General features: G+C 36.8%; 8 protein-coding genes across 8 annotated transcripts; 3 read left to right on the top strand and 5 right to left on the bottom strand.

The window, feature by feature from the left end:
• Positions 1 to 1,790: 1,790 nt before the first annotated feature.
• EV154DRAFT_531540 (uncharacterized protein) lies at positions 1,791 to 4,355 on the bottom strand. Its single transcript, XM_051603833.1, has 6 exons — positions 3,861 to 4,355; positions 3,392 to 3,801; positions 2,828 to 3,334; positions 2,152 to 2,774; positions 2,024 to 2,097; positions 1,791 to 1,967 (listed from the first exon to the last, which is right to left on the bottom strand). The coding sequence occupies exons 1-6, from the start codon at positions 4,250 to 4,252 to the stop codon at positions 1,946 to 1,948; spliced, it is 2,028 nt and encodes a 675-aa protein (XP_051450707.1). The 5' UTR covers positions 4,253 to 4,355; the 3' UTR covers positions 1,791 to 1,945.
• A 2,335-nt stretch (positions 4,356 to 6,690) lies between these two features.
• EV154DRAFT_140443 (uncharacterized protein) lies at positions 6,691 to 7,398 on the top strand. The gene is made up of 2 exons (XM_051594061.1): positions 6,691 to 6,793; positions 6,845 to 7,398. The coding sequence occupies exons 1-2, from the start codon at positions 6,728 to 6,730 to the stop codon at positions 7,043 to 7,045; spliced, it is 267 nt and encodes an 88-aa protein (XP_051450706.1). The 5' UTR covers positions 6,691 to 6,727; the 3' UTR covers positions 7,046 to 7,398.
• A 109-nt stretch (positions 7,399 to 7,507) lies between these two features.
• On the bottom strand, positions 7,508 to 8,593 carry EV154DRAFT_540897 (uncharacterized protein; the record flags this gene model as incomplete). Its single annotated transcript, XM_051604453.1, has 1 exon — positions 7,508 to 8,593. One exon carries the CDS (start codon positions 8,591 to 8,593, stop codon positions 7,508 to 7,510), a length of 1,086 nt encoding a protein of 361 aa, XP_051450705.1.
• Positions 8,594 to 8,994: 401 nt separating this feature from the next.
• EV154DRAFT_140484 (WD40-repeat-containing domain protein) lies at positions 8,995 to 11,298 on the top strand. The gene is made up of 4 exons (XM_051594062.1): positions 8,995 to 9,762; positions 9,822 to 10,762; positions 10,823 to 10,953; positions 11,010 to 11,298. Exons 1-4 carry the CDS (start codon positions 9,324 to 9,326, stop codon positions 11,071 to 11,073), a joined length of 1,575 nt encoding a protein of 524 aa, XP_051450704.1. The 5' UTR covers positions 8,995 to 9,323; the 3' UTR covers positions 11,074 to 11,298.
• A 1,163-nt stretch (positions 11,299 to 12,461) lies between these two features.
• EV154DRAFT_556893 (uncharacterized protein) lies at positions 12,462 to 13,827 on the top strand. The gene is made up of 4 exons (XM_051605384.1): positions 12,462 to 12,707; positions 12,768 to 12,973; positions 13,035 to 13,413; positions 13,502 to 13,827. The coding sequence occupies exons 1-4, from the start codon at positions 12,662 to 12,664 to the stop codon at positions 13,780 to 13,782; spliced, it is 912 nt and encodes a 303-aa protein (XP_051450703.1). The 5' UTR covers positions 12,462 to 12,661; the 3' UTR covers positions 13,783 to 13,827.
• Positions 13,828 to 13,834: 7 nt separating this feature from the next.
• On the bottom strand, positions 13,835 to 16,567 carry EV154DRAFT_531525 (heat shock protein 70 family). Its single transcript, XM_051603832.1, has 4 exons — positions 16,504 to 16,567; positions 16,332 to 16,426; positions 16,032 to 16,230; positions 13,835 to 15,973 (listed from the first exon to the last, which is right to left on the bottom strand). The coding sequence occupies exons 1-4, from the start codon at positions 16,513 to 16,515 to the stop codon at positions 13,994 to 13,996; spliced, it is 2,286 nt and encodes a 761-aa protein (XP_051450702.1). The 5' UTR covers positions 16,516 to 16,567; the 3' UTR covers positions 13,835 to 13,993.
• A 4,229-nt stretch (positions 16,568 to 20,796) lies between these two features.
• Positions 20,797 to 23,621, bottom strand: EV154DRAFT_432260 (urea amidohydrolase alpha subunit; the record flags this gene model as incomplete). The annotated part of the gene is made up of 9 exons (XM_051596659.1): positions 20,797 to 21,125; positions 21,181 to 21,323; positions 21,382 to 21,766; positions 21,816 to 21,939; positions 21,997 to 22,053; positions 22,112 to 22,136; positions 22,198 to 22,406; positions 22,466 to 23,197; positions 23,256 to 23,621. The coding sequence occupies 9 exons, from the start codon at positions 23,619 to 23,621 to the stop codon at positions 20,797 to 20,799; spliced, it is 2,370 nt and encodes a 789-aa protein (XP_051450701.1).
• A 575-nt stretch (positions 23,622 to 24,196) lies between these two features.
• EV154DRAFT_432275 (Alpha/beta hydrolase fold-3) lies at positions 24,197 to 24,956 on the bottom strand (the record flags this gene model as incomplete). Its single annotated transcript, XM_051596661.1, has 3 exons — positions 24,197 to 24,331; positions 24,389 to 24,691; positions 24,741 to 24,956. Coding segments are annotated over 3 exons (654 nt in total), but the record flags the coding sequence as incomplete, so codon positions are not given.
• Positions 24,957 to 25,000: the final 44 nt, after the last annotated feature.

Genomic DNA, 25,000 nt, shown 5'->3' with positions numbered 1-25,000 from the left:
TTTTTTTTTTTTTTTTTTTACTGTAAAGGAAATATTGTCATTTTCTGGCATCAATAACACTAAATATAGAAGTACCAAATGATTATTGGTGTGGCAAAATTCTTCAGCGGCAAAACGTTTTCTAGGATTTTAGAGAACGGATTTAGCAAGGACAATTATGGTGCGCGTAGTCTCAGCATATAATCGGATAGACACCTTGGCTGGCTACAAAAGGCCCTTAATACTTTACCGTCTTACATTGTGTGCGAAAGCTTTACCATAGGATCATGCTGCTTCTGTCTATTTTTACTTTGGTTGTCCCTAGGAGACCCGTTTCTCGGGATCGAAAAAGCCTCGTTTTCTTCTTACCATTCGATCGGCTAAAAGCGAAGATCTAATTTGATTTGTGTTGTATCAAAAAAATCAATTATCCCGTCACTGTAAGATTTTAATTCGCTCATTAATTCAAATCTAACCATGTTTAGTGACCTCACCCTTGGCTTTAGTAACGAGAAACAAAAAGTAAATAAAGCCACTCAAATAGAAAGTGAGGAATCATTTGCCACATACTATTATGTACTTTTAGACACTTGCTGAATAATGTTCTGCCACGAGAATAAGCATCGGAAAGTTTTACATCAGTCAAACTATTACTAAAATTATTATTAGAATATTTCTTGTTCACTTGCAAACATAGACCAAAAAGCCGATTAAAGCAGCATTATAAGGACTATTTTGATCTTGTATTTATCACCACTCGTTGATCTGATTTTCAGCCATATTCAAAGATTAACACTAATTACTTACAGGATTTAAATTTTTCTTGAAAAGATTTAAGTGTAGCAACTCCGCATAGATAATGATGTATCTACATTGGAATGGAGAAATATTTCAAAATCAATACATCCCATCTCTTGCGGTCATCTTTTCTCGTTTATTTTTAAATGTTTTTGCTTTTGATTATGGGATCTGGTTTTGAGTTTCTTAATAGGAATTAAAGCTCTGTGCGACTTCAGATGTTTTAATGGGTGAGTCATGGTGTTTTTATACGTATATCTTCAGGTATTTTTTTCTTTTAGATTTTACGAGCAGTAAAGAGTACCGTGAGAAAATTTGAAAGATAAAGCCGATTATAACTTTTGTTTTCGGAGAATAAGATAAATTGAACAAATTGAACAGGGGTACTTTTATAATAATGTTTAGGAACCGTTTTCAGTCGACTTACATCGACTTACACATATCTTAACTTGTGGCGAGAACCAAATGTTAATTCTGACAACTAGTATCACATAATCGCCTTACTCCAATAACTGGATACGGTCTTACCATCTGTTTTAGAGTATATCGCAAACTAGATCAAAGTATTCTTTTTAGATGCATAGGAAAAAAAAATGCAGCAGAAACATCGTCTGCATAATAACTGATAACCCCCTTAATCACTTTATACTCTTTTCATGTAATGTTATTGCTTCATAAAAAAAATATTTCGAACACGTGATTTGAACTTCGTTTTATCTCATCAACACCTATTTTTTAACTACGTAGGAAAGCTATTCCATGTATCTGGTATGCCTATAGTGCATCATACTTGTCACTAGATATCCCATTTAGGTGTTTTTTTTTGAAAAAATCCGTTCTCATATTTTTGCGTTCAGCTATCCAAAATTTTATTGGGCACTGTTTAATATATTTAAACATTCAAACCAAATAGAAACAAGTACATTGTTATAAGATTATTTAGATACCTGTATCTGTGTCATTAAAACCATAATGCCTAGCTAGATACTATTGATATTGAGAGTATACTATAATTTAATTTATTCGCTTAAATGCGACGAGGTTCAGTTATTATTTTATTAAGTGACGTAGTGTTAATATTAAACAAGAAAAAAAAAAAAAGAAAGGTACGTGTAGTAAGTAAAAAGAGATAAAAAAGAAAAAAAGAAGACATTACAAAAAATGTATGTTATGCCGATTGATGTTCATTCCTAAAGACGACTAATAAATACAAGATAAACAATAGACTGCGTCAATTAGTACTTACATGTAGTCAAGGTCGTGTTTAAATCTTTTAACAATATCATGACGTTTCATCTTTTGCGCAGCCGTTAATAGACCCTAAATATTAGTAGATTAGCATCATCAAAATATAATCATCAATTAAAAACTTACATTTTCCGAAGTCCATTCTTCTGAACACAGATATACATCAAATAGCATTTCCGCGGGTTTTAAACCAGCACTCTTTCCCTGTTTTAATAAGGCAGCGAGAACAGCCTTTTTTACTGTCGTATCACCACAAAGTAGAACCCAATCCTTTTCTGTAACACCTTTTTCTGCAGCTAATGCGTAGATAGCTTTTTCAGCAGGAACTACCAAGGCAACAGCACGGGGTAACAAGGAATCAGCATAGATGCAAATATTACCCACAAGAACGCAACTTTTGTAAATAGACTCCAACTTTTCAAGGGCGATATATTCTCCGTTACTTAGCTTCACAAGGTTTTTTTTACGATCTATAACAGCCAATGCACCATTTTCTTTCCATTCGCCAATATCGCCAGTTTGAAGCCATCCACCTTCTGCTAGAAGTTCACTAGTCAAATCCTCACGCTTCCAATAACCCTTAGTCACAGTAGCTCCACGAACCCAAATTTCACCCTGGGGTGTTTCATTAGAAGAGAAGTAATTTGCTTCAGGGACATCGACAAGCCTGACTTCACAAGCAGGACTTACAGGACCGGCATGACCATATCCAAACAATTCGGGTGTCATAATAGTACAAGAAGTACAACCTATAAATTAAAATTAATACGAGCAACGCTTTACAAAATACTTTCTCTATTACTTTCTGTCATTCCATATCCAATCAAAATGGGACAAATTGTTACGGACAAAAACTTCTGAGTTTCGACCGATAAAGGAGCACCTCCAGAAATAGCCATCTTCAAGCGACCACCTAATTGCTCTTTAATCTTGTTGAATACGAGTCTATCAAGAAGCGGTGTTGGTAAACCTTTCTCATGGAACCAGAATTTTGTGGCAAAAGCCTTTGAAAAAATAGCCTGTGCGTTTGGAGAAGATGATTCCAGTTTTGCTAAAATACCCTTACGAATAGATTCCCATACAGCAGGTACACCTGTCATTAAAGTTGGTCTAAATTCTTTGATATCACCTTTACAATTTCGAACAGAAGCGTCGGTCAGTGTACGAACTGATGCATAGCCTAAAGTTGCTCCCCAAAATAGACAAGAATTCTCCACAACAAATTCGAAAATGTGAGCAAGCGGTAAATAAGCCATCATTGATTCATTTGAACCAATATTCGGTTGAAGTAACCCATTAACAGATGCAACTACAACAAAACTTTATAAGTAACATTACAGACCTATTAAATTATATTTTATCTTACTTGCAGCTACGACATTTTTATGTGACAACAAGACACCCTTCGGGTTACCAGTACTTCCAGAAGTATACATAATACAGCAGAGATCCTCAGGCTCGGGCGCACGAGCTTCGACAGGATGTTCTTTACCTAATTGAGTGACTTGTTGAATAGATAAAACTTCAATATTAAGCAAACTGAATTTGTCCAAGTGTTCTTGTTTGGCTTCCCCATTATATACAACCAGGATCAACTTTGAACATTTCTTGGCAACCTTTTCTACAGTTGGCAATAATTCTGCTGAAGTGAAAATAGCCTCAACCTCGGTCTCATTCATTGAATGCAATAAACCTTCTTCACCAAGAGTGTCATATGCTGTAACAATCGTCATATTTTGAGTAAATAATCCATGGGCAGTCAAAAGCCAGTACATACTATAAAATGTTGTTAGTTTTTTTTTTTTTTTTTAAAAAAAAAATTACATTATACTTGCTTAGTGGGAGCAAATATCTCAACTTTTGCATGACTGTTAAGTCCCAGATATCTGAAACCTGCGCCAATATCAAGGGCTAGTTGTCCAGCTTCTGCAAATGTTATATAGTTGTATCCAGATAATTGAAAGTAATTCCATTTTTTTGTTTGTTTTGTTTCTACACCGTCAACAATTTTGACAACCTCTTTTTCTTCCTCAACCATTCTTTCCAACGTACGGTAACCAAAAGCATTATTCGTAGAGTATTTCTTGGCACTGGTCTGGAGGACATCATATAAAGTATGCACATTGGGAGCGGGTGTTCGAAGAAGTCCATCTATAGCTAAGGGATTGCGATGGATACGGCCACCATTGGTTTGTTCGGGTCCTACTTCCACTGAAAATGTTTTCATAATTGTTTAATTGTTTTGTGTTTGTTTTAAAGATAGAAAAAAGAGGTTAAAAAACTCTCTGATCGCTTTTTATACTAAACGAAGAAGAACGGTTACACATGGTCAAGATCTGCATACAAATGTTGCCATAAACACCTCCGCATTGCATGTGATTAAGGTAAAGGAAAAAACGTTTCGTCCTTCCTTATAAATCGAGTTTTTCCTCATGGCCTGCGCGTACTACATCCATATGAACTCACACATTTCATGTTGTTGTCAATTTATAAGACACTATACATCGACTTCTGTGTTTATTATCAATACAATCATTTATGTAGGAGACTGATGGAAGACATACAATCAAGATATACTGAGGCTGTGTCTATATCGTACAAAATAAATCTACCACGCAATTTATTTTAGAATTATAACATACCACGGTTGAATGATGGAAATGTTGGGCTGCCATCACCAAAGTAGAACATACACGTGGATATATTTTGTGTGGCATAATTTAGGAATGGAGTCCGTGCGGAATGTAGATATGTACAGCTTGATCTAGAAACTCCCTTCTATCTTTCCCTGTGGTCATACAGTATGTTGCTTGTGATTCTGTCTGCAGTTCCTCGTTTCTCGATCGCTATAACTTAAAAATTCAATATAGATGAAATTTGTGTAAACTCCCACAGAAGAAAAAATAAAAGCAACTCATAAATAATTGAGTAGAAATATAAAATATGACATGACATCCCTTGTGCCCATTACAGAAAAGATGCAACTGTGAGAAAAAACCAAGGTATTGTGTAACACTTAAATTACAAATAGTGGGTTTATTTATGATGATTCAACTTCATCAAATATTCCCATTGATAAAAAAAAACCTCTTTCTGATTTTACATGTTTAAATTAATGTTGGTTGAGAAAAACATATGCAAGGATACTGTTAAACTTTGAAAGAAACCGTGATTTAAATTTAAAATTACGTGGACACTATGTTTAAACACAGTAACTATATATTGCTTGCGGCAAAAACATAACTTGAGGAGTATAATACTTTTTTGAATAAGAAACCCATATTTTTTTTGTAAGTAAGCTCATAGAGCTTGCTTGATGTTTCTACGGGCTATCAACCGGCCCCCTTTTTGGCGTATCGACAGGACCCATGCATTTTATATACTTCTGTTATTACCAAAAGTGCCACATCAGGCAGGTTTTACAATAGCTTGTACAAGATTAATTACATTGTTTCCTTTTTTATATAACGAGTACTGCCCTAAAACAGGTCTATCCCTATTTTTTAACGCGGCAGGCCCCTATATAATTTATAAATAAATGATGTCAGACACGACCCTTACACGAGAGTCGATATATAGATTTTAATATGATCGTGCTTATTTCAGTTAAGCAATACAATCTGATTGTATGTCTGTGGTATATTGTATAAAATAAGACGTAATGTACAGAGTTATTCTTGAAAACTTTATAAAAACCTTTAACAGTGGGCGCTTATTGTGACGTAAAAGGCACCAATAAAATTGATGGCGTACAAGTTTACTCCTTTGTATAATTTTTACTACATTATAAATAATTTTTGATTAAATGTAATGTATTGATAGAAAAGAGGAGACACTATGGCCTAAGGTTAAATAAGAGACTTACTTCAATCACATTATAGTATTTTTTGGGTGCAGCTATTGCTCCTGAATACTTTAATCATGTATGCACGTGTGTACATATTGGTTATATGTGAATAACAGAGTACGAGTTAGTTGGACATTGATGTAATTAGACGAACACCAATTGGTACTATATTAATGCGTAAATGAGTCTTATAAAACTGCTATTTACCATAAATCACAAAGCGGGATACCACACATGTGTAACGTCAAAAGCATTAGACGGTCAAAAGGAAATGCTGTGTAAAATACAAATTATTATCTAATCTATAGTCGTTTAAAATAATATTTTATAAAGAGAGAAGGAAAGACTAATTTCTTCTTGAGAATTTTGATCCTTTAAATAACACAAGCCTTTTGATATTTTCTTGCTAGTGCCAAGTGCATTTAGTAAATCAAACGGAAATCTAATGGCAACTTTAAAAAACATGGGTAGTTTTGTATAGATATATAGTGTTGGGAGGTGACATTGGCTACTTTAATCAAGTAACTAAATTTGTCGTTGAAAAAAAGCCACAACACACGGGGCCGATCAAGTGATGATATATTACGAGAGAGAGAGAAAAAAAGAAACCCTTTCTTTATATTCAGCGAACGAGGAGTACAACTGCTAGTGAGAAGTGTGACAATAGAAGCACATGAGATAAGAGTGCAAAATTATGATTTAGCGCATCAAGTGTGAGTCCACGCAGTTTTTACATGACACATTCTGACAAGAACGTATAAATAGAAAGGTCCCAATCCTGTCTTTTTCTTTTTAATTTGTTTTTAATTACTTTTTTTTTTTTTTTTTTTTTTTTTTATAAATCGTATAATTATAATGAACCCTATCATGACTTTGCCCGCTACTTGTGAATTATGTGGAAACTGGCTTCCTGGACATTCTGTATGTATAAATAAATTCTTTACATAAAACGTCACTTACATAATTTAATAGACTAGCTGTGCTCGCTATGGAGTGCATCCTAGTCAATGGTGTCTCGGTATCGATGATGTGATTGATCAGCAAGAGACAGTTATGCTTAAAGCACATGTAAATCTTTATGACATGGATCTCTACATTTTTAAAATAGAAAGCGACAAAAAGAAGAGACAGAAAACGCCAAATTATCTTTATGAGTTTGATTTGTTCATTTAGTTTATGCTTAACTTTCCTAATTTTTCTCGCTGTCATTCCTTATTTCTTTACCTTTACATTATGTATACAGTGCACACTCATTCGAATGATATATTTAGTCTCAAAAGATTATCAATTTACTATACAAACAACGAACAAGTATATACAACTCTCAGCAATATTATAACGCCATTTCATTTAATAAAAATCGCCAAGCAAACAAATGATTATGTATTATCGATTTGAATAATAATATACACCACCTTCCCCCACGGATTTATATATAGCAATATGTCTCCATACCCCTATCAAATATTCCCTCTTTTTCTCCCCTTAAACATCTACAATATATTATAATGATAATAAACATTTATATAAATCGTTTATTGTAACACAGTGAGCACCTGAATTGATAAGAAAAAAAAAAAAAAACCCCCACGTTTTTATTAGTGCCCATGGATACATGAAAAATATAATCCGCAATTAGATGTTGTTCCTTGTTGTCATTTTTTTCTCGGCTAGAGATCGAGGTTCATGGGAGATAATCAAAGAGCCTTGTAAGCCCGCGTCTCTAAGTGCTGATTCCATCCATTGAATTGAAGTCAGAGTGGTCATTTTATAGAAGTCACCACTTCCAAAGATTTTTGCATGAAAATCTGAAAACTTTGTGCGAATCTTTCTACCGTTATTTAATTTTGATTTTTGTGAGGGAGGTTCCAATAGTCTTGTAAAAGCTTCAGAATGTGCATCCGGTATAACGTCAATAGAAAGAGGAGGTAATTGTGTCCATAAATCTTGATCGAATTCTAAATCATTGAAACCGAGATGTTTTTTAAATAAATATTTAAATCTAGCTACCTCACGAGTACCACCCACAACATCGACTATGCCCTTCAATCGATCATATGCAGTTTGGATGATAAATAGTTTTTTCCCCGTGACATAAGGTACTATTTGAGGCAGCGCGGGTACCTGGGCCTCGCGCTCTGCTTGAACCTGTAATGGGATTGCCGACACTTCCTCTGGTAAGCACACATGATGTGATAATTCGGATAATATGGCTAGAATTGAACTGACATCCATATTTAATGACGGCGTGGTGAAATAATCTATATCCTGCCCCTTTACTGAATTTTTTAACAACGTTTCATAAGATGATTTTAATTTGTGCTCTGGTCTTTGTAAATGAACTACAATCCCCATTTCTATCAGCCTATCCATGATACGTTGAACAAATACATCTTCCTCAGGTTGAATTCGCATAAAGGCAAATACAACAATCGGTGTAAAAAATTGAACATGGTGTGCCTTCGCTGTCCTCAAGTATTCACGTGCCTTTTTAAAAATGGGTAGACTATCGAAATCTCCAGCTGATTTGGCGCTATTGTTTTGTTGCATTTCTTCCTCATCAGAAGACAGCTCTGATTCAGAATCTTCCCATTCCAAACCCATTAATTCATGTCGAAATGCTTTTGCGTTTCTAGCAATAACTTTCACCCAAACCAAACCATTCTCGGTCACAATATCAACTTTAATACTATGGTTGCGTATCATAGCAGTACGGGGCATCCATACCTCAGTTTCAGAAGGGGCACTAACGATACGCATCACTTCTTCCCTTTTTTCGCCAACACCAGCCATAGCCTCATACACTGCTTCAAGATAACTGAGGTTGGTGCTTTGAACGTGTTCTTTTTTTATTAGTTTTGGACTATCTAACAACTAAAGAGCGCGTTAAAAAATGGCATAGTTTTCTATGGTAGATGTATACCAAACAGGCATACCTTTTCGATGAAGTGCATTTCAGCACTTAGTGAATTAGTGTACCTATGCAATCCTTCAATGACCTTTTTTTCGTTCCAGGTTTTACATTCTTTTAGAATAGAGACACAACGTAGACGCAAAGACTCTACTTGCGGTATGAGATCGTAAAGGGTCTCGTTCTCGTTTTCGTAATTGCTCTCTTCACAATTATCCCGAATAGACATGAGGAACTTACAGAAGGCTCAAAAAATAAAATGTGTGTTACACTTGTTTTCATCTTTAAAATTTAAAAAGCGTCACATTCATATGTTCGATATCAAACGAAAATTAATACATACTCGGGGAAGTCGATTGTAAATAAAATCATTTAATAGGATTTCGGAAAATTAGAAAAGAGTGTGCGAGAATGTAACAGCGTTATTTGACAATTAAACAGTTACACACTGCCTAATTTATACCATTCTTTTTCAACTTTCTTTTATCTTCGGCTTTCTTTTCACTCTCTTATTTCTTACATCCCTTTTTTTTTCAGTAAATGGCCTTGCTAACGCCTTCATTAATATCACCTACAACATCCAAGTTATTTTCTTATTTGCCGTTTTCAAACCATAATAAAACACATGCACAATCGAACTCTCCAAAATCGCCCGATCTTCCAACCTACATTACTATCGTTATGCGAAAAGATGGAACCCCAACTACAAAGTGTCTAAACCCACCGTCAAATCGATATTCGTCCAACCGTAGAAGGAGGTCTTCGTTTTCTTCGTACCAGTCACTTTGTTCTCCTCCTAAACAGCGCAGATTGATGATTTCCTCGTTTATACCCCGATTCCCTCGAAGAAACAGTAACAGTTTATCATTATCAAATAGTAATAGTAGCAGTAGCAGCACTATTAGTCGTGAAACTGTTCTAGCTACATTTAATTGCAGCCAACCCGCAATATCTGTAACTGCTGATGCATTTTCTCAGAGTAAGTCAAGTTTTCGCATGTTATTAACTTATTTATTTAATACATCTTTCGTTTACCAGCAAATCGAAAAAGAAAGCTTTTATTTTTGCCATCCGAACTGACAATTAAAATTTTGTTATCTTTGGACTGTGAAAGTTTATTGAAATTGGCGCAAACATGTAAACAGTTTTACAAGCTATGTCACAAGCATCATGAATATTTATGGCAAACCTTATTTCAAACCGATTATAATCAAAAAAACCTGAAGTCATTACCCAATATTTCTTACTATGACTTGTACAAAAACCATCTTGAATTGGATCGAAGATGGAAATATGGCAAAGTCAACACAAGATACTTGACTGGACATGAAGACAGTGTGTATTGCTTAGTATGGGTAGGTAGCAACAGAGTCGTAAGTGGAAGTAGAGATAGATCTATCAAACTCTGGAACCTTGACGAGAAGAAAGGGTCATCTTTAGTATTGACAAAGACAGGTCACGAGGGAAGTGTATTGTGTCTAAGAGTGTCTGCAGATATGTCCTTTTTAGTATCTGGATCCTCAGATGCAACATGTTTGATTTGGTCACTGCCTGACTTTTTACCACAAAAGAGATTAGCAGGTCACTCGGGTGGTGTACTGGATGTGTGTATCATTGGGGGTATGATTGTCAGCTCATCACGCGATGCAACAATACGTGTATGGGATAAAAATTCAGGGAGTGAAATGAGGCGTCTTATAGGACACGCTGGCCCTGTTAATGCGTTAGGCTCTCACGGCGGTCGGGTGGTTTCTGCCTCAGGAGATACAACTTTAAAATTATGGGATATCGAAACTGGTAATTGTCTAAGGACTTTTGCTGGCCATACAAGAGGTCTAGCTTGCGTTCGGTTTGATGGACAATTTATTTACAGTGGCGGACAGGATAATAAGCTGAAGATATGGGATGCAGATACTGGAAAATGTGTTTCTACTCTGGCTGGTCATTCAGATCTTATTCGCACTATTGATAGCTTTGAGGTACTTTACAAAAATTTTCCCTTGGCGTCATTTTTTTAATACGACCTTACTTAGGATAAGGCTGTAAGTGGAAGTTACGACCGCACATTGCGTGTTTGGAATGCTAAAGAGAGCAAATGCTTGTTAAGTTTTCAAAGTGGCCATTCAAGCTGGATATTTAATTGTCTGCTTAGTCGTACAAAGATCATAAGGTACTTCATTTAGTATTTGTGTGTGTGATATTTTAATCAAAGGTAACCCCAAATAGTGCAGGACAAGATAAAAGGATTATGGTGCTAGATTTTGGATATGACCTTACAACCATGGAATGATAAGGATGTAGTATATTATGTTAGCGCGTTAAGACTATAGAAAAATGCTAGCAAAATAAAAAGATTGATTGGCCCCATACAAGGACTGTTTAATGTGTAAATAATTGCTTAGTCGTGCCTGAAAGCGATTCTTTATCTTTAAAATTTTAGAAACAATCAGACACATAATCAAACTCATCATAATAAATTCAGTTAATTGTGTTCTAGGTTAAAAGGAGTCCTATAAATGCAATGTGTGCTTCATTTTCCCTTCCTTACACTATTTTCAGAAAATATTAGATCAACGCTTTTCTTAGGGACAGCCAAAGTGCACGTAGTCACAACGTAAGATCTGTGATTTGACTGTCCTTTTAGACCTGGAAACAAGAATATGTAATCAAAAACAATGTGATAATTACGAATAAATGCATATTAAATAATTTGGACTTGTTTTGTCAATTCTATCATTATTATTTCGTCTTTAAAAGCTCGTTTGATCCAAATCTTACGCAGAATTTTTACGGTAAAGGCCTAATGAGAAGCTGAAAGTAAGCTATAGCACACACATACTGGTTTACCCTATGCTGATTGTAATAAATTGTATGTAGTTCAAGACGATAAGTTACATTGACCTCTTAGTGTCTGTCAAAGGATCATAATTCAATATTACGACTACGCGCACCCTGACTGTCCTTAAGAAAAATGGTGGCTGTCCCTAAATGACCCCATAAACTGGATTTCTATTCACTGCGTCCACATTTTGGGTTAAGGATATACGTTATCCCCATTGTAGTAAGCCCTTACCACGATATCAAGCATGATAGACTGTATTTTATTTCAGATAATAGTATCTTTAAACGGCGAGACTCGCTTAAAGGCCGCAAATAATACACTTGTATACGTTTGCGTGCTTTTTTTTTACACGGATCAATACATTTTTTATAATGTCATAACAAATTAAAAAATTCGCTTAAATAAACATAGCTCTCTACTGACTATAGATTATGATATAATGCCATTAAAGTAAGCTTTACACTTATGGTAAAGCACATTTTCACAAAAAAACAAAACAAAAAAAGATAAGACGCTGTTCAAGGACTTCTTTAAAAACAAAAAACAAAAATTAGAATATCAGTTCAATCCCCAAATTTTTATAACACACTCAATATCGTATTTTTTGGGTCCTTTATAATTCTGATTGGAGTACATACATGTATATTTAATAGCCAGCATTCGTCCATTGTTTGTAGGCTTTTATTACTTAATCCAAACAAAGATTATAATGGCAAATATAGTGCGAAGCTCATATATCTATATGCGAAAACGGGTAAATGTTTTGATTAAGTACATCGACAGTCAGCTGTTTTAAGTAAAAGTATACATCTGCACGAAAAAGTAAGTCAATGCATCATTTGTGCTGTTCCGCTTGGCCTAATACAGGTTATTTGTCCCACAAAAACATCAGCCCAATTTTTATGTCAACGACGGAAAAAATAAATCACTATTTTTGATTGGACAAATTTAGACCCAAACTCCTTATTTACTCCCTTTTAGTTCATCACATTGCCATTTTTCTTTTTCTTTCTCATTCTCATTCATATTTTTTATAATGAAATTCTGTTTAAATAAAATACTCTCAGTTTCCGCTTTATTAGGTAGGAACTTTGCAGTTTAGTATCATTTAAAACGATAGATAACTAATCCTTATCCTCTAGCACTTGCAACATTAACCATCGCAGCACCACTTCAGGATGTATCAGTCACTTCAATCGATCTTGTGGAAAATACTTATAATGCACAAGGTGATGAACATCTTTTTGTGACAGTAACACGGGTGGACGACCTTCTTGATGATGATGGCTCACTTTTAGCCGAGCGTATCATGGCTGTTCGAGTTACTTTCGACGTATATGAGAACCAGGTATTTAACAAAGAACATGTTAATCCACGATAATAAAATTAACTTATATATCTAATTTTAGTTAATGTGTAACGGTAAGCCTGTAGAAATTGGTGTCTCTAATATCCAAGTTGAGGCTCAGATGGCTTCCAATCCAGCCAAGTTATCAATTACTTCCGAAGAAGACGCTGCCATTTTAGCCGATAGTTTTGATGTCGGACTTGTCACAGTTGAAGTTACTGCGAGTATTTTGGACGAATTAAAGACTGATGACGGCATGGTTTTCCGTCGTATCAGCGTCCAAGAACTTATCACCGAAATCAACGGACAAAAGGTGGTCCAGACCGAAGCTGGTCAGCAGATTTTAGATGTGTTTGATAATGGGGCTCTTATCAAGTGGTCCGTTGACCCTCTTACTGGTTTCATGCTTCCTGGTCCTGAAGCTGCCAAGGAGGAGAACTGTACGTATTCAATGCCATTAGGAGAATCCAATACTACTCCTAAGATCATTATGTGATCAATTAATTTTATTAACACGTCTCTATCTAGTCTTAGATTTCGTAGAATGTCCTGGCTGCAATGGTGTTGACAACTGGTGGAATGAAGCCAGCAACTTATCTCAAGGTCTTGTAATGGGTGCTATCTGCGCTTTCTTCTTGGGTTTTGTAATGGCTGTTCGTCAATTAGTCTCTTCCAAATACTCAAGCTACGAACATGTTGTTTTGACTGAAGACGAATCATCAGAGCAAATTTGGGCTAAGAAAGAACAACCTCCTGCATATATCGAACAAGAACAAACTACGGAAGAGAAGAAGCCTTTCTTGGCTTAATTTTTTTAATATATCTATCAAATTAAAAAGACATCAAACCAACATGTACATATTTCTTTTTTACGTTAAATTTTTATTTATTTATAATGTTCTTCTACTGAATTTGTTGAAACAAAAACAGAGTATTATAGATACTCTATTCTTTTTTTGTTGTGCAAGGAAAAATATGTGTTGTGAAATATGATGACATTTTTTTTTTCTATTCATTAATTTAATCAATATCCATATCTTCCTTCTTCTTGTTTTCGCTGGAGTCGTCCATGGGGGTATCGGCATCAGCAGAGGCGGGTTCCTCAACCTTAGGGGCAGGCTTAGGCTTATTCAAAATAGGATGGGCAAATGCAGCAATAGCCTCTTCCTCCTTCTTGATGTCACGACTGAACAAGACAGGAGTTTCACACTTAGAAACCTTGGCTTGTTTGGCGTTTTGTTCATCCATCCATCTACCGGCACGTTCACAACGTTCGACAATATCTTGCTTCTCATGAGGGAGAATGTGAGAGTACTTTTCGTCAGTTGACATAGCTTCTTGAGTTAAACGATACATGGCATCACGAAGAGAACGTTCGGCATGAGGGCGCTCCTCAGCTTCACGATAACGTTCGATAACGGGAGTACCGATCTTCTTGAGAGCGTCAAGCTTCTCAACATAGACGGATTTGGGGGCATCATAACCTTCATCGTAAATCCAATCAACGACAGCGTTTAAGTCAGCAGCAAACTTATCCTTGATGCTAGGGTCAATATAATCGGAAAGAGGACCAAGAATCTTATCACGCATTTCATAACCATATTCTTCAAGAGAGTTCTTGGCGGCCTCGGTGGCAGCGATAAGTTTATCGTTGGCATACATTTGGCTTTCCTTTTCGGTGTATTCGTTGACGAGTTCCTTAGAAAGGGCGGTGGTGCCAGAAACAACAGCGAGGTCACCTGTCTTAACGAGCTTTTTGACCTTCTTGGTTTCCTTCTCACCGTCCTTGTTCTTGACCTCTTCATCAACCATCTTTTCCTCGACAGTGTAGGCAGATTCAACGGAGATAAGACCGTGAATGTTAAGTCTGACCTTAACCTTGATTTGAGCTGGTTCACCGTTGACAGGCTCAACATTCTTAATATTGAATTGGCCAATCCAGGGGTTGATACCACGAGGTAAAGATTCAGGCTTGGCATAAAGGGCTTGCAAAGTAAAAGGTTCACGACGGAAGAAAGTTAAGATCTTGGTAGAAGGAATGGAGTTATTGTTATCGAAAACAACAATTTCTGTTTCCTCTTCCTCGGGGGTAGCATCCCAAGTAAGCTTAATAGGATAGGTGCAAATCTCGTTGATACGGAAATCACGGACCTTGAAGACAGGAGACAACATAGCACATTGGAGAGCAGCACCACGAGCCATAGCTTCATCTTGGTTAAGAGTGGTAGAGATTTCCTTACCGAAGTACTTGGAGATGGTGGCCTTGATAGCAGGGATACGAGTAGTACCACCGATCATCTCAACGGAATCAATATCGGCAACAGTTAAACCTGCATTTTCAAGAGCCTTACTCAAGACATCTTCAGTACGGGTGAAAAGGTGAGAAGCCCATTGCTCGAATTCTTCACGAGTAACCATAGCGGAGACATCACGATCGTCCATGATAGACTCGATGTTAACGGGAGCTTGAGGGTTAGCAGAAAGAACCTTCTTACAACGCTCAGCAGCGACACGAAGACGTAAAAGGGCCTTCTTGTTGGAGAAAACATCAATCTTGAACTTCTCCTTGAATTGCTCAGCAAGCTTATCGACGATAACAGCATCAAACTCACGACCACCGAAATGTTCATCGAAAGAGTTACCACGAACAGTCAATTGACCTTTAACGAAAGAGACAATTTGACAAGAGTAAGAGGAGTGACCAATATCAACAAAGGCGACATTCTTGGGCTTTTCCTCAGGGAGATCAGTCTTGGTGATACCGTAACCAAGAGCTGCAGCGGTCAAGTCATTAACCAAACGAAGACAGTTCAAACCGACCATTTCAGCGGCAGTAAGAATAGCACGACGTTGGACTTCAGTGAACCAACCGGGGACGGTGATAACACAATCAGAAACGGGACCATTAATTTCAGCAGCGGTAATATCCTTAATCTTGTTAAGATACATAGCAAGGAGTTGAACGTTAGAGAAAACTTGTTCCTCACCAAGGTAGTTAACCTAATTTGAGGCATATAAGTTGAAGTTCTCATCATTTTTGTCGCTTTAAAAATATTACCTTAGCACCGGCTTGACCGTTAGCATCAGCTAATTCGGCCATGATGAAGTTCTTCTCAACTTCTTGAACCTCAGGGTCGTCGATAGTGCGACCAGCAAGACGCTTCAAGCTGACAACGGTGTTCTTAGCGTTACTAATTTCTTGAGTCTTAGCAGCCTCACCGATATATCTTTGCTTAGCACCGAATGAAACGACATGGCTATATGGACAAACAACAGATTAGTAAAACTATACCACCTTCTAAGTTCTATTCTCTTGACTATCGCCTCTCTAATTCCTTTCCCAAGATTGTATACTTACGGAGTAGCACGGTTAGAGACTTCGTTACAGATGACATCAATACCACGGTTACGGGCAACAGCAATAACAGCTTGGAGATTACCAAGATCAATACCCTACATAAATGACGCGTACATATTAACATCATTGTTGTAAATCTTGAGAAAAGCCATGCAAAAAATTAAACACTTACAACAACAGACATTATGTATTATATAAGTAAAGAACAATAAGTTTTCAAATAAATTTTCCATGGCTCGATACCTATATAAAAAAAAAAAAAAATTGCCCACTTCCCGCAATTGTTTTGGCCAATCATCACTGCAATAAAATGTTCTTCCACTTTCTGGGAGATTCCAGCACCTAGGCCAACAGAAACAGCCTAAAGCAAAAAAGCCACTTAGAACCTTAAAGACAGCCGTCACATTTAGAAGCAGCTGAATGTGTTTCATGGGTATGACAAGTGCAGAAAGAATATTCATTAAGGGGTCTCAGTTTGAAAAAAAAAATGGGAAACTTTTTTGGGAAACTTTTTTTAGCCAATCAAAGCGCTTTCCCACTTTTTCAACTTTCCCAAAAAACTTTCCAACTTTTTTTTGGGAAAAGATAGGTACAATTCTTTCCCATTTTTTTTTTTTTTCAATAAAAGTTACAAAATGCCCAAGATCAGCAATAAACAGGCACTTGTAGAGAAACTAAAAGATTGCTTACGTATAGAGGAGAAGTACTTGACCGAGATTCTTCATGATGACAGTGACGATGAGGAATCTCAGGCAATTAGTGCCAAAATTGTCAAAGAAACGTTAAAACGACACAAATATACGAAAGCATTGCGTTTTTTGAATGAGAATAGATATGTCTTCAAGCGAGTTCATTCTCATAAGCGTAAAGGGGACTATCTCGAGTGGCTTATGCTACAAACTGACAGAGTATTTAGAAGGGAAACTAGAATGCCAACCAAGCAAGCCTTCTATAATATATGCGATAGAGTAAAAGACCACATTTGCTATAACGACTCTGATGCTGCCAGAAAACAACGCAGTGTACATTTCCAGGTTGCTGTTGTTCTTTATCGACTGGGTCTTTCTGGAGGTGGATCAAGTTTGGAGAACGTCGCAACGCATTGTGGAATTGGAGTAGGAACTGTCCAGACGTACACCAAACGTTTTTTTACTGCCATTTTGTCAATGTCGAAAGAGTGGATTTGTTGGCCGAAGGAAGACGAAAAAAAACGAATCATAGAGGCCAACGAGAAACGATTTGGTTTCCCAAACTGTGTTGGGTTTGTAGATGGCTCTTTAATGGATTTGGAGTTTCGACCCAAGTGGAGAGACCAAGAGTTTTATACCCGAAAGGCAAGCTATGCCATCCAGAACCTGGCCATTTGTGATGATAAGCGAAGAATCAGGTACTTTGCTACAGGTATCTTTGGATCAGCTCACGATTCGCGTGTATTTACCGAAACAATGGGGGTTCATCCAGAACGTTATTTCGCCGATGGGGAGTACATCCTTGCAGACTCTGCATATGGATGTACACATTATATGATCCCCCCATATAAGAGGCCACCTAATGGAGAATTAGATTCAGAAAAAAAGAGATTCAACAAGATGCATTCTGGAACAAGAATTGCCATCGAGCACTGCTTTGGTATCTTGAAGTGTAGATTTGGAAGTTTGAGGATGATCCGTCAACAAATCCAGAACAAAGACAATATGGCCAATGCTTCAGAGTGGATCAAAGTCTGTGTAATTTTACACAACATGTTGATCGATGAACCTGAGGATATGAGATTGGTAAGAAAGGCGGAAAGACTTCTGTTGATTGAAAAAGCAATGGGAAACACGGAAGAAGAACAGGAGGACCGTGGAACTATGTCTTTCACCACCATAGACTCTCCCACTGGAATCCAGTTAAGAGATGGAGTGTGTCGATACATACTAGCACGCAACCAATAAACATGAATGAAGTATATCAATTTTGAAAATTATAATTTTTTATTTTTAAGACAAATTTGAAGACTCTGCTTCAGGTTCAGATGTGCCAGCGTTATTCAATAACTCCATGATTTTCTTCATGAGATCTTGAACAATTGATGAGGTAGGATCTAAACCAGACTTCAACAAAGTTTCAAGAATTAACCTTGTTTCAGTCAGTTGCTGCACCTTCATCTTCATCTTAGCCATCTCCTGCTTCTTTTCCAGCATTTGACTGTAGATGGTTGTATCTACGGGTTCATCCAAAATAGACTTGAAGTCCTGGTCGAAGGTAGCAGCACCAGAACTTTTCTTTGCTTTCTTGGCAGGAGGAGCAACAGTGGCTTCATCTTCACTGGAGTCAGACACCGTTTCCACTACACTGGTACTCACAGGCTCTTCAGTGGGAGTAGACTCAACATGTCTTGTCTCATCTTCTTCCTCTTCTACAGTTTCTTCCACTTCAGAATCCTGGGCACCTAGAATATCAGGAACACCGAGACCAACACGACGATCTTGAAGAAACTCTTCCAATTCATAATAATAAGGAAAGACAGCTTTAACCATTTCTAATGTAAGTGAGATATTAACAACTTAATCTGTACCCATTTTGACTCTTTACAACTTACTTTCGAATTCTTTTGAGCCAGTATCCTTAGTTTCTCCCTTTGCGCCGTTTCCGGTTTGCAAAAAAAGTAGACCTGCTTTACTGTAATCGACCATGTATTTCTTCATTCGTGCACGAATGTCTTCCATCGTACGGTAAGTTACCTTTTTTTCACAAAAATAATCTAAACACTTTAAAGCTAATCTTCTCTTGGACATATGAACTCTATATGCGCCTTTTTGGTTTTTGGTTGGTGTGAGAAGGTTCAAGTTTTTTGCATTATTATCCAAAAGGAAAACAAGAAGGCGGGCATCTGATGACAAATTATCATCGCCTGCTACATCAGTTTCCCACTTAACTTGAGCCTTCTTTGTTTTGGTAGCTGTGATGGGCTTGGAAGGTGTCTCCTCTGGTTTAGTAGTTGTCTTTAATGGCTTGACAGCTCTTGGCTTGACAGCTCTTGGCTTGACAGGTGTTGGCTTGGAATTGGCAGTACGCTTGGTCATGTTAATAGTATTAAAGAAGTCTATTATTGATCCAGGTTCAAACTTTCTTCTTTTATACTTTTAAGATATACACAAATAACCAATCGCTGACCTGAAATCACATTGAGTCATCAGTAACGGATGTTATATTGGTTGCAAACATGCTCATTAATTCTATGTCTTTGTTCGCCACTTTTCTATCTTATCTAAAATTGATACGACTTATCGGATACACATTTATAATTTTTATTGCGTATATTACTAATAGATACAATCATACTTGATCATTAAATGTGGAAATGATTTGATATTTCGGGTTTTTTCTTTGCATTTATAAAATGGGAAAGTTATCAGGGGAAATGTGGGGGTCTCAATTTGAAAAAGTGGGAAAGCGATTTTATTGGATAAAAAAAAGTTTCCCATTTTTTTGGGAAACTTTTTTTTTTTCAAACTGAGACCCCTTAATATTTAATGTTTTCAGCAGTACCCGATTCATCTGAATGATTTGTTTGTATTTATTATGGTTTACTCAGCAAGTGCTATTTTCTATAAAACTGTTACACTCCGATTCAACAAGTTTCTTACAATTCTAAAGTCTGTCCACAATTTCGGGGATTAGTACATGTATAGCATCATCAACAACAAAATAAGGCTTTTGTATTTTTAGAGGTCATCCTAGAATATATATGCTGTTGTTCAGAATGTGTTTTTAACATTTAAATTATTTGGCAAAATATTTATATTAAATTTTGCTTCTTCAAATTAGCATGATCTATCATTGTTGTGTAACACGATTAACATGTGAGGTTAACCTAAATTGTCCACGTAGTCAAACAACCTTGGGAGCCTGTTTTAGAGTTTTTAAATGATACCATGTTTTCTTTTATCACTTTTTTAATAGAGTTTAGCTACACACAACATGAGCATATTTTCAAACAATGACGAGGCTGGTTGACAGTAAACTACTTTACATCATCGTCTCTTCAGGGACATTACATTATTTTGAAAACTTACAAGTCGCAACAGCTTACTTTCTCGCTTTTAAATGTAAAATTGTCTAAAAATAGAAAACATTATGTGCCTACCCTACGCATGTTAATTCCATCCAAACGCTTAAACTAAACTATTCGTACAATCACTGCTACTAACAAATTTTCCGGAGGAATACGCAATGTGAACGTCAGATGAATGGCATAAAGCATATGGTATGGAACAATCATTGTATCCCGATTAGGATAGTTCTCGGTCAGGATACTTTAGTAACCAAAGTTATCCGTTTACTTCTGTTGCCACTTTCACTATACGGAAATTGAGTAACGGGAGGAAGGAATAACATTGTTCCAATTTAATTATTAGGGGTGAGTAAATTATACAGATTTCGATCATTTTGTTTTTTTACAGAGGTTATAAATATTAGCTTAGAATAGGTACACAGATTGTGTTAATGGTAATGACGAGACAGGATCACAAACACAATCCTCTCCATCGGCCTGAACCTTGTAAGTTTCAGGATCTACTGTGATTTTTGGCATGGCATCATTCAAGTGCATATCTTTCTTTGCCACCGTACGACATCCTTTGACTGCTTCTGCTCGTTTACGAAGTTTATAACCTTGAACAATGCCTTCATCCAATGACAATTGCGATACAAATATGAGGCAAGAAGAAGACAAGCTAGAGGCGTTGGCACCGTACATGGGTCTAGATATAACTGGCTGTGTTGTTGGAATAGATCCATTGGCATCACCTATATTAGTTTTTAATATTTTAATCCCCAAAAAATAAAGTATAATACTACTTACCCATTTGACCCCAAACAATGACACCGGCCTTTAATATAAGCTCAGGTTTAGAACCAAAGTATTCAGGCGTGAAACAGACTAAATCAGCTACCTTTCCTACTTCAATCGACCCAATAATGTGACCGATACCGTGAGCTAACGCCCTAAATATATGTACGGTGTTAGTTTGGCATTCTCCCTATTTTTAATCACTATACTTACACGTTAATTGTGTACTTTGCGATATATCTGCGAATTCTGAAATTATCACCCTCAGAATCAAGATCTTCTTTTAATGTGCCTCGTTGTTGCTTCATTTTACTTGCGGTTTTCCAAGTACGAAGAATGACTTCTCCTGCTCTTCCCATAGCTTGAGAATCAGAACTTATCATACTAATTGCTCCAATATCATGCAACACGTCCTCTGCTGCAATTGTCTCGGCCCTAATTCGACTCTCGGCGAAAGCTACATCTTCAGGAATCGACTTAGACAAATGATGACAGACCATCAACATATCCACATGCTCATCTAATGTATTTGCAGTAAAGGGTCGTGTTGGGTTTGTAGAAGAAGGTAAAACATTGGGTTCACTACAAACAGTGATGACTATTACATTTAATCAGCACACTGAAAATATAAAACTAGGATAACTTACTATCTGGCGCATGGCCCCCTCCAGCACCTTCACTATGATACGTATGAATGGTTCTACCCTTAAAAGCAGCAATCGTAGATTCAACAAAACCTGCTTCGTTTAATGTATCTGTATGAATTGTTGCCTAATATAATCTGTAAATACTTTTTTCCGAATTCAAAATACTGTCTCTGTATTTTACCTGAACATCTAATTCGTCACAAACTTGTAAACATGCATCAATAGCCGCAGGGGTTGTCTAGCGAAACACCACTTAAATTAGCTCATATGTCTCAACTATTATTATATTAACTTACTCCCCAATCCTCATGGAGTTTTAATCTATAGAAATTAGGGCATATGAGATTCGGCAAAGCAAGTTTTTAGAAACTATATAACATACCCTAAGCAGCCAGCTTTGATATGCTCCACCAGTTCGGCTTTATTAGAACAATTTCCTTTACCAGTAAAGCCAAAGTTCATAGGGATATCATCTGTAGCTTTCATCATCATTTCAATATGATGATTACCAGGCGTACAAGTAGTGGCATTTGTACCGGTGTTAGGACCTGTTCCTCCGCCAATCAAAGTGGTTACGCCACTTGATAATGACTATAAAAATTGACCATGCTTAATTTCCAGAAATTAATTTTATTATTATTATTGATTACCTCGTAGCACAACTGTGGACAAATATAATGTACATGTGAATCAATGGCGCCAGCTGTAAAAATTTTGCCTTCGCCAGCCAATGCTTCTGTACCAGCTCCCACAACCATACCTGGAGTTACACCATCCATCACATCCGGGTTACCGGCCTTTCCTATACCAACGATAATGCCCTTTTTTATACCGATATCAGCCTTGTAAATTCCGGTGTAGTCGATAATCATGGCATTTGTAATAACCAAATCCAAAACCTCATGATCTAATCTTGCTGTCGCTTGACCCATACCTTCACGTAATACTTTTCCACCACCGAACTTGCACTCATCGCCGTACACAGTAAAATCCTTTTCTATACAAGCCCAAAGTTCGGTATCCCCGAGACGAACCAAATCTCCTGTTGTGGGACCAAAATGATCGGCATAATATTCTCTGTCCAAAGTAGTATTTGATGGGGTTGGTAGTAAAGGCGCATTTGCATCATGCATAAATCCTTTAATTGATAATGAGTTGATAATTTCGGGTAAGCGAATAAAATCAACCGGTCCAGATGCAAGACCATTACCACCTGTAATAACCTTATTGCCAGAAATTTCAACTAATGTAATGGTTTTGAAATCTCCAGGCTCAAAACGAACAGCGGAACCAGCAGGAATATCGAGCCGCATACCATAACTTAGAGCTCTGTTGAAATGTAGAGCTGCATTGGCCTCAATAAAATGAAAATGCGATCCCACCTATTGGAAAATTAAACTTGTTAGCTTTTTGTCTTTAGTAGCACTAATATAATATTACCTGAATGGGGCGATCGCCATAATTGGTAACAGAAAGTGACAGTCTTTTTCTGCCTACGTTTAAATGAATCTTACCAGGCTTGACGATAATGGCACCAGGAGCATCCTTACGCTGGACTTGGGGCGGCAATGGGAACTTTTCCTCGGATGGAATAGGAAGAAAACTACCATATAATGCCATTTCAAGATTACCATTATCCGTACAGATTGGATCATGTACAGTTACCAAGTATGTGCCATCCGGAAACGTACCCTCTACTTGTACTTCATGTAATGTTTGAAATACATCAGACATAACGTGTCTTCTGCCAAGTAGCTGTTTACCAATATCCATTAATTGGGAAACCGAATAACAACCATCTCGCATCATCTCTAATAACTGGGAAGCAATTAATGCAGTGGCTTCTGTTCGGTTCAATTTAACGCCACGTGCCAAACGTTTTTGTGCAAGAGAACCGACTATGGGATTATAAGTAAAAGGATTACAATTAACCATATTGTACAAAAAAAAAGATACCTTGATGCAGTAAAAGTTTATCTAATTCTCTCGGTATCAAATGCATAGTATGAAGGTTGAAAAAGGTTAAAAAAAAAGTTGAAAAGAGAAAAAAAAAGAAAAGTGGGTTATATTTTTGTTTGCTCAAGATCTGTACGACAGCTGGGCTGGAAAAAGGACTCAAAAAGATAAGCATAGATTACCGGTTTGTCCCCTTTTCCTTGCTCACTGTCAAATCACAAACCACCTCCATTCGAAAAATAGAAACAAAAACAGCTATCTTTTTATCACGTTTAACTATCAGTGTGAGTAAATTCTAATCTGTCCGATTTTAGCTGGTGAAGCGATATATATATATATATATATATAATTTTTCACATCACACTCTTATCATAACAAGATAAAGGCTACACATGTTACACAAAAAATACCAAGTGTATCTTGTTTTATTTAACTGTTTCTTTTTTTGCGCAATATAATTCCTTCGGTTGTTTTATATCAAATTGAATCCACTTTTGCATATTCAAAAACGCCACCCTGGCCTTTTTAATAGGATATGCTTGGAAGTCATGAATCATGTCCTATAAAACATACAGTGATTGTAAATATTTGCCCCGTGATTACTTAAGATTAAATACCTCATATTCTTCATGTTTGGACATGGTATTCTTACACTCTGCAAATTTATCGGCAAATGATCGTACTTCATCTGTCATTGTTTCACTGCCACCTGATTGAATCAATATTGGTGGTAGATTGTCATAGTTATTCGCAAATAATGGTGAAGCGTATGGGTGTCTACTCAATCTGCGGTATTGGTCCGGTCCTAGGTACAACCGCGCTGGATTTACAAGAGCATTTATATGCGGACGTGGAGGTAAAGTATCATACATTTCTGCTTTTAGCCAGCTTTGATGACCATATGTGAGATCTACCCAGGGCTTAATCTAAAGTTAATTGCATAATTTTAATAACAGTATCTAGACTTACTGAAAGTAAAATAGAAGCTTCTGGAAGCTGATAACAATGGTCACGAAGGTAAATTAAAAGCGACATGGCTAAACCGCCTCCTGCCGAATCCCCCACAATAACTATTTGGCTAGGCTTTACTTTATACATCGATATCAAGTGAAAATAGGCCTGTACTGCATCGGCAAGAGCTCCTGGAAATCTAGTTTCTGGAGCAAGACTGTAACTTACAGCTAGTTAGAGACGAAAATCTCGATGAGTATCTAAAAGGCCTCTATTTT

The sequence above is a fragment of the Mucor mucedo genome (assembly GCF_025094135.1).
Source record: "Mucor mucedo strain NRRL 3635 chromosome Unknown EV154scaffold_230, whole genome shotgun sequence".
NCBI lineage: Eukaryota > Fungi > Mucoromycota > Mucoromycetes > Mucorales > Mucoraceae > Mucor > Mucor mucedo.
Note: the sequence above shows the minus strand (reverse complement) of the source record. Positions and strands in the feature narration are given on the sequence as shown.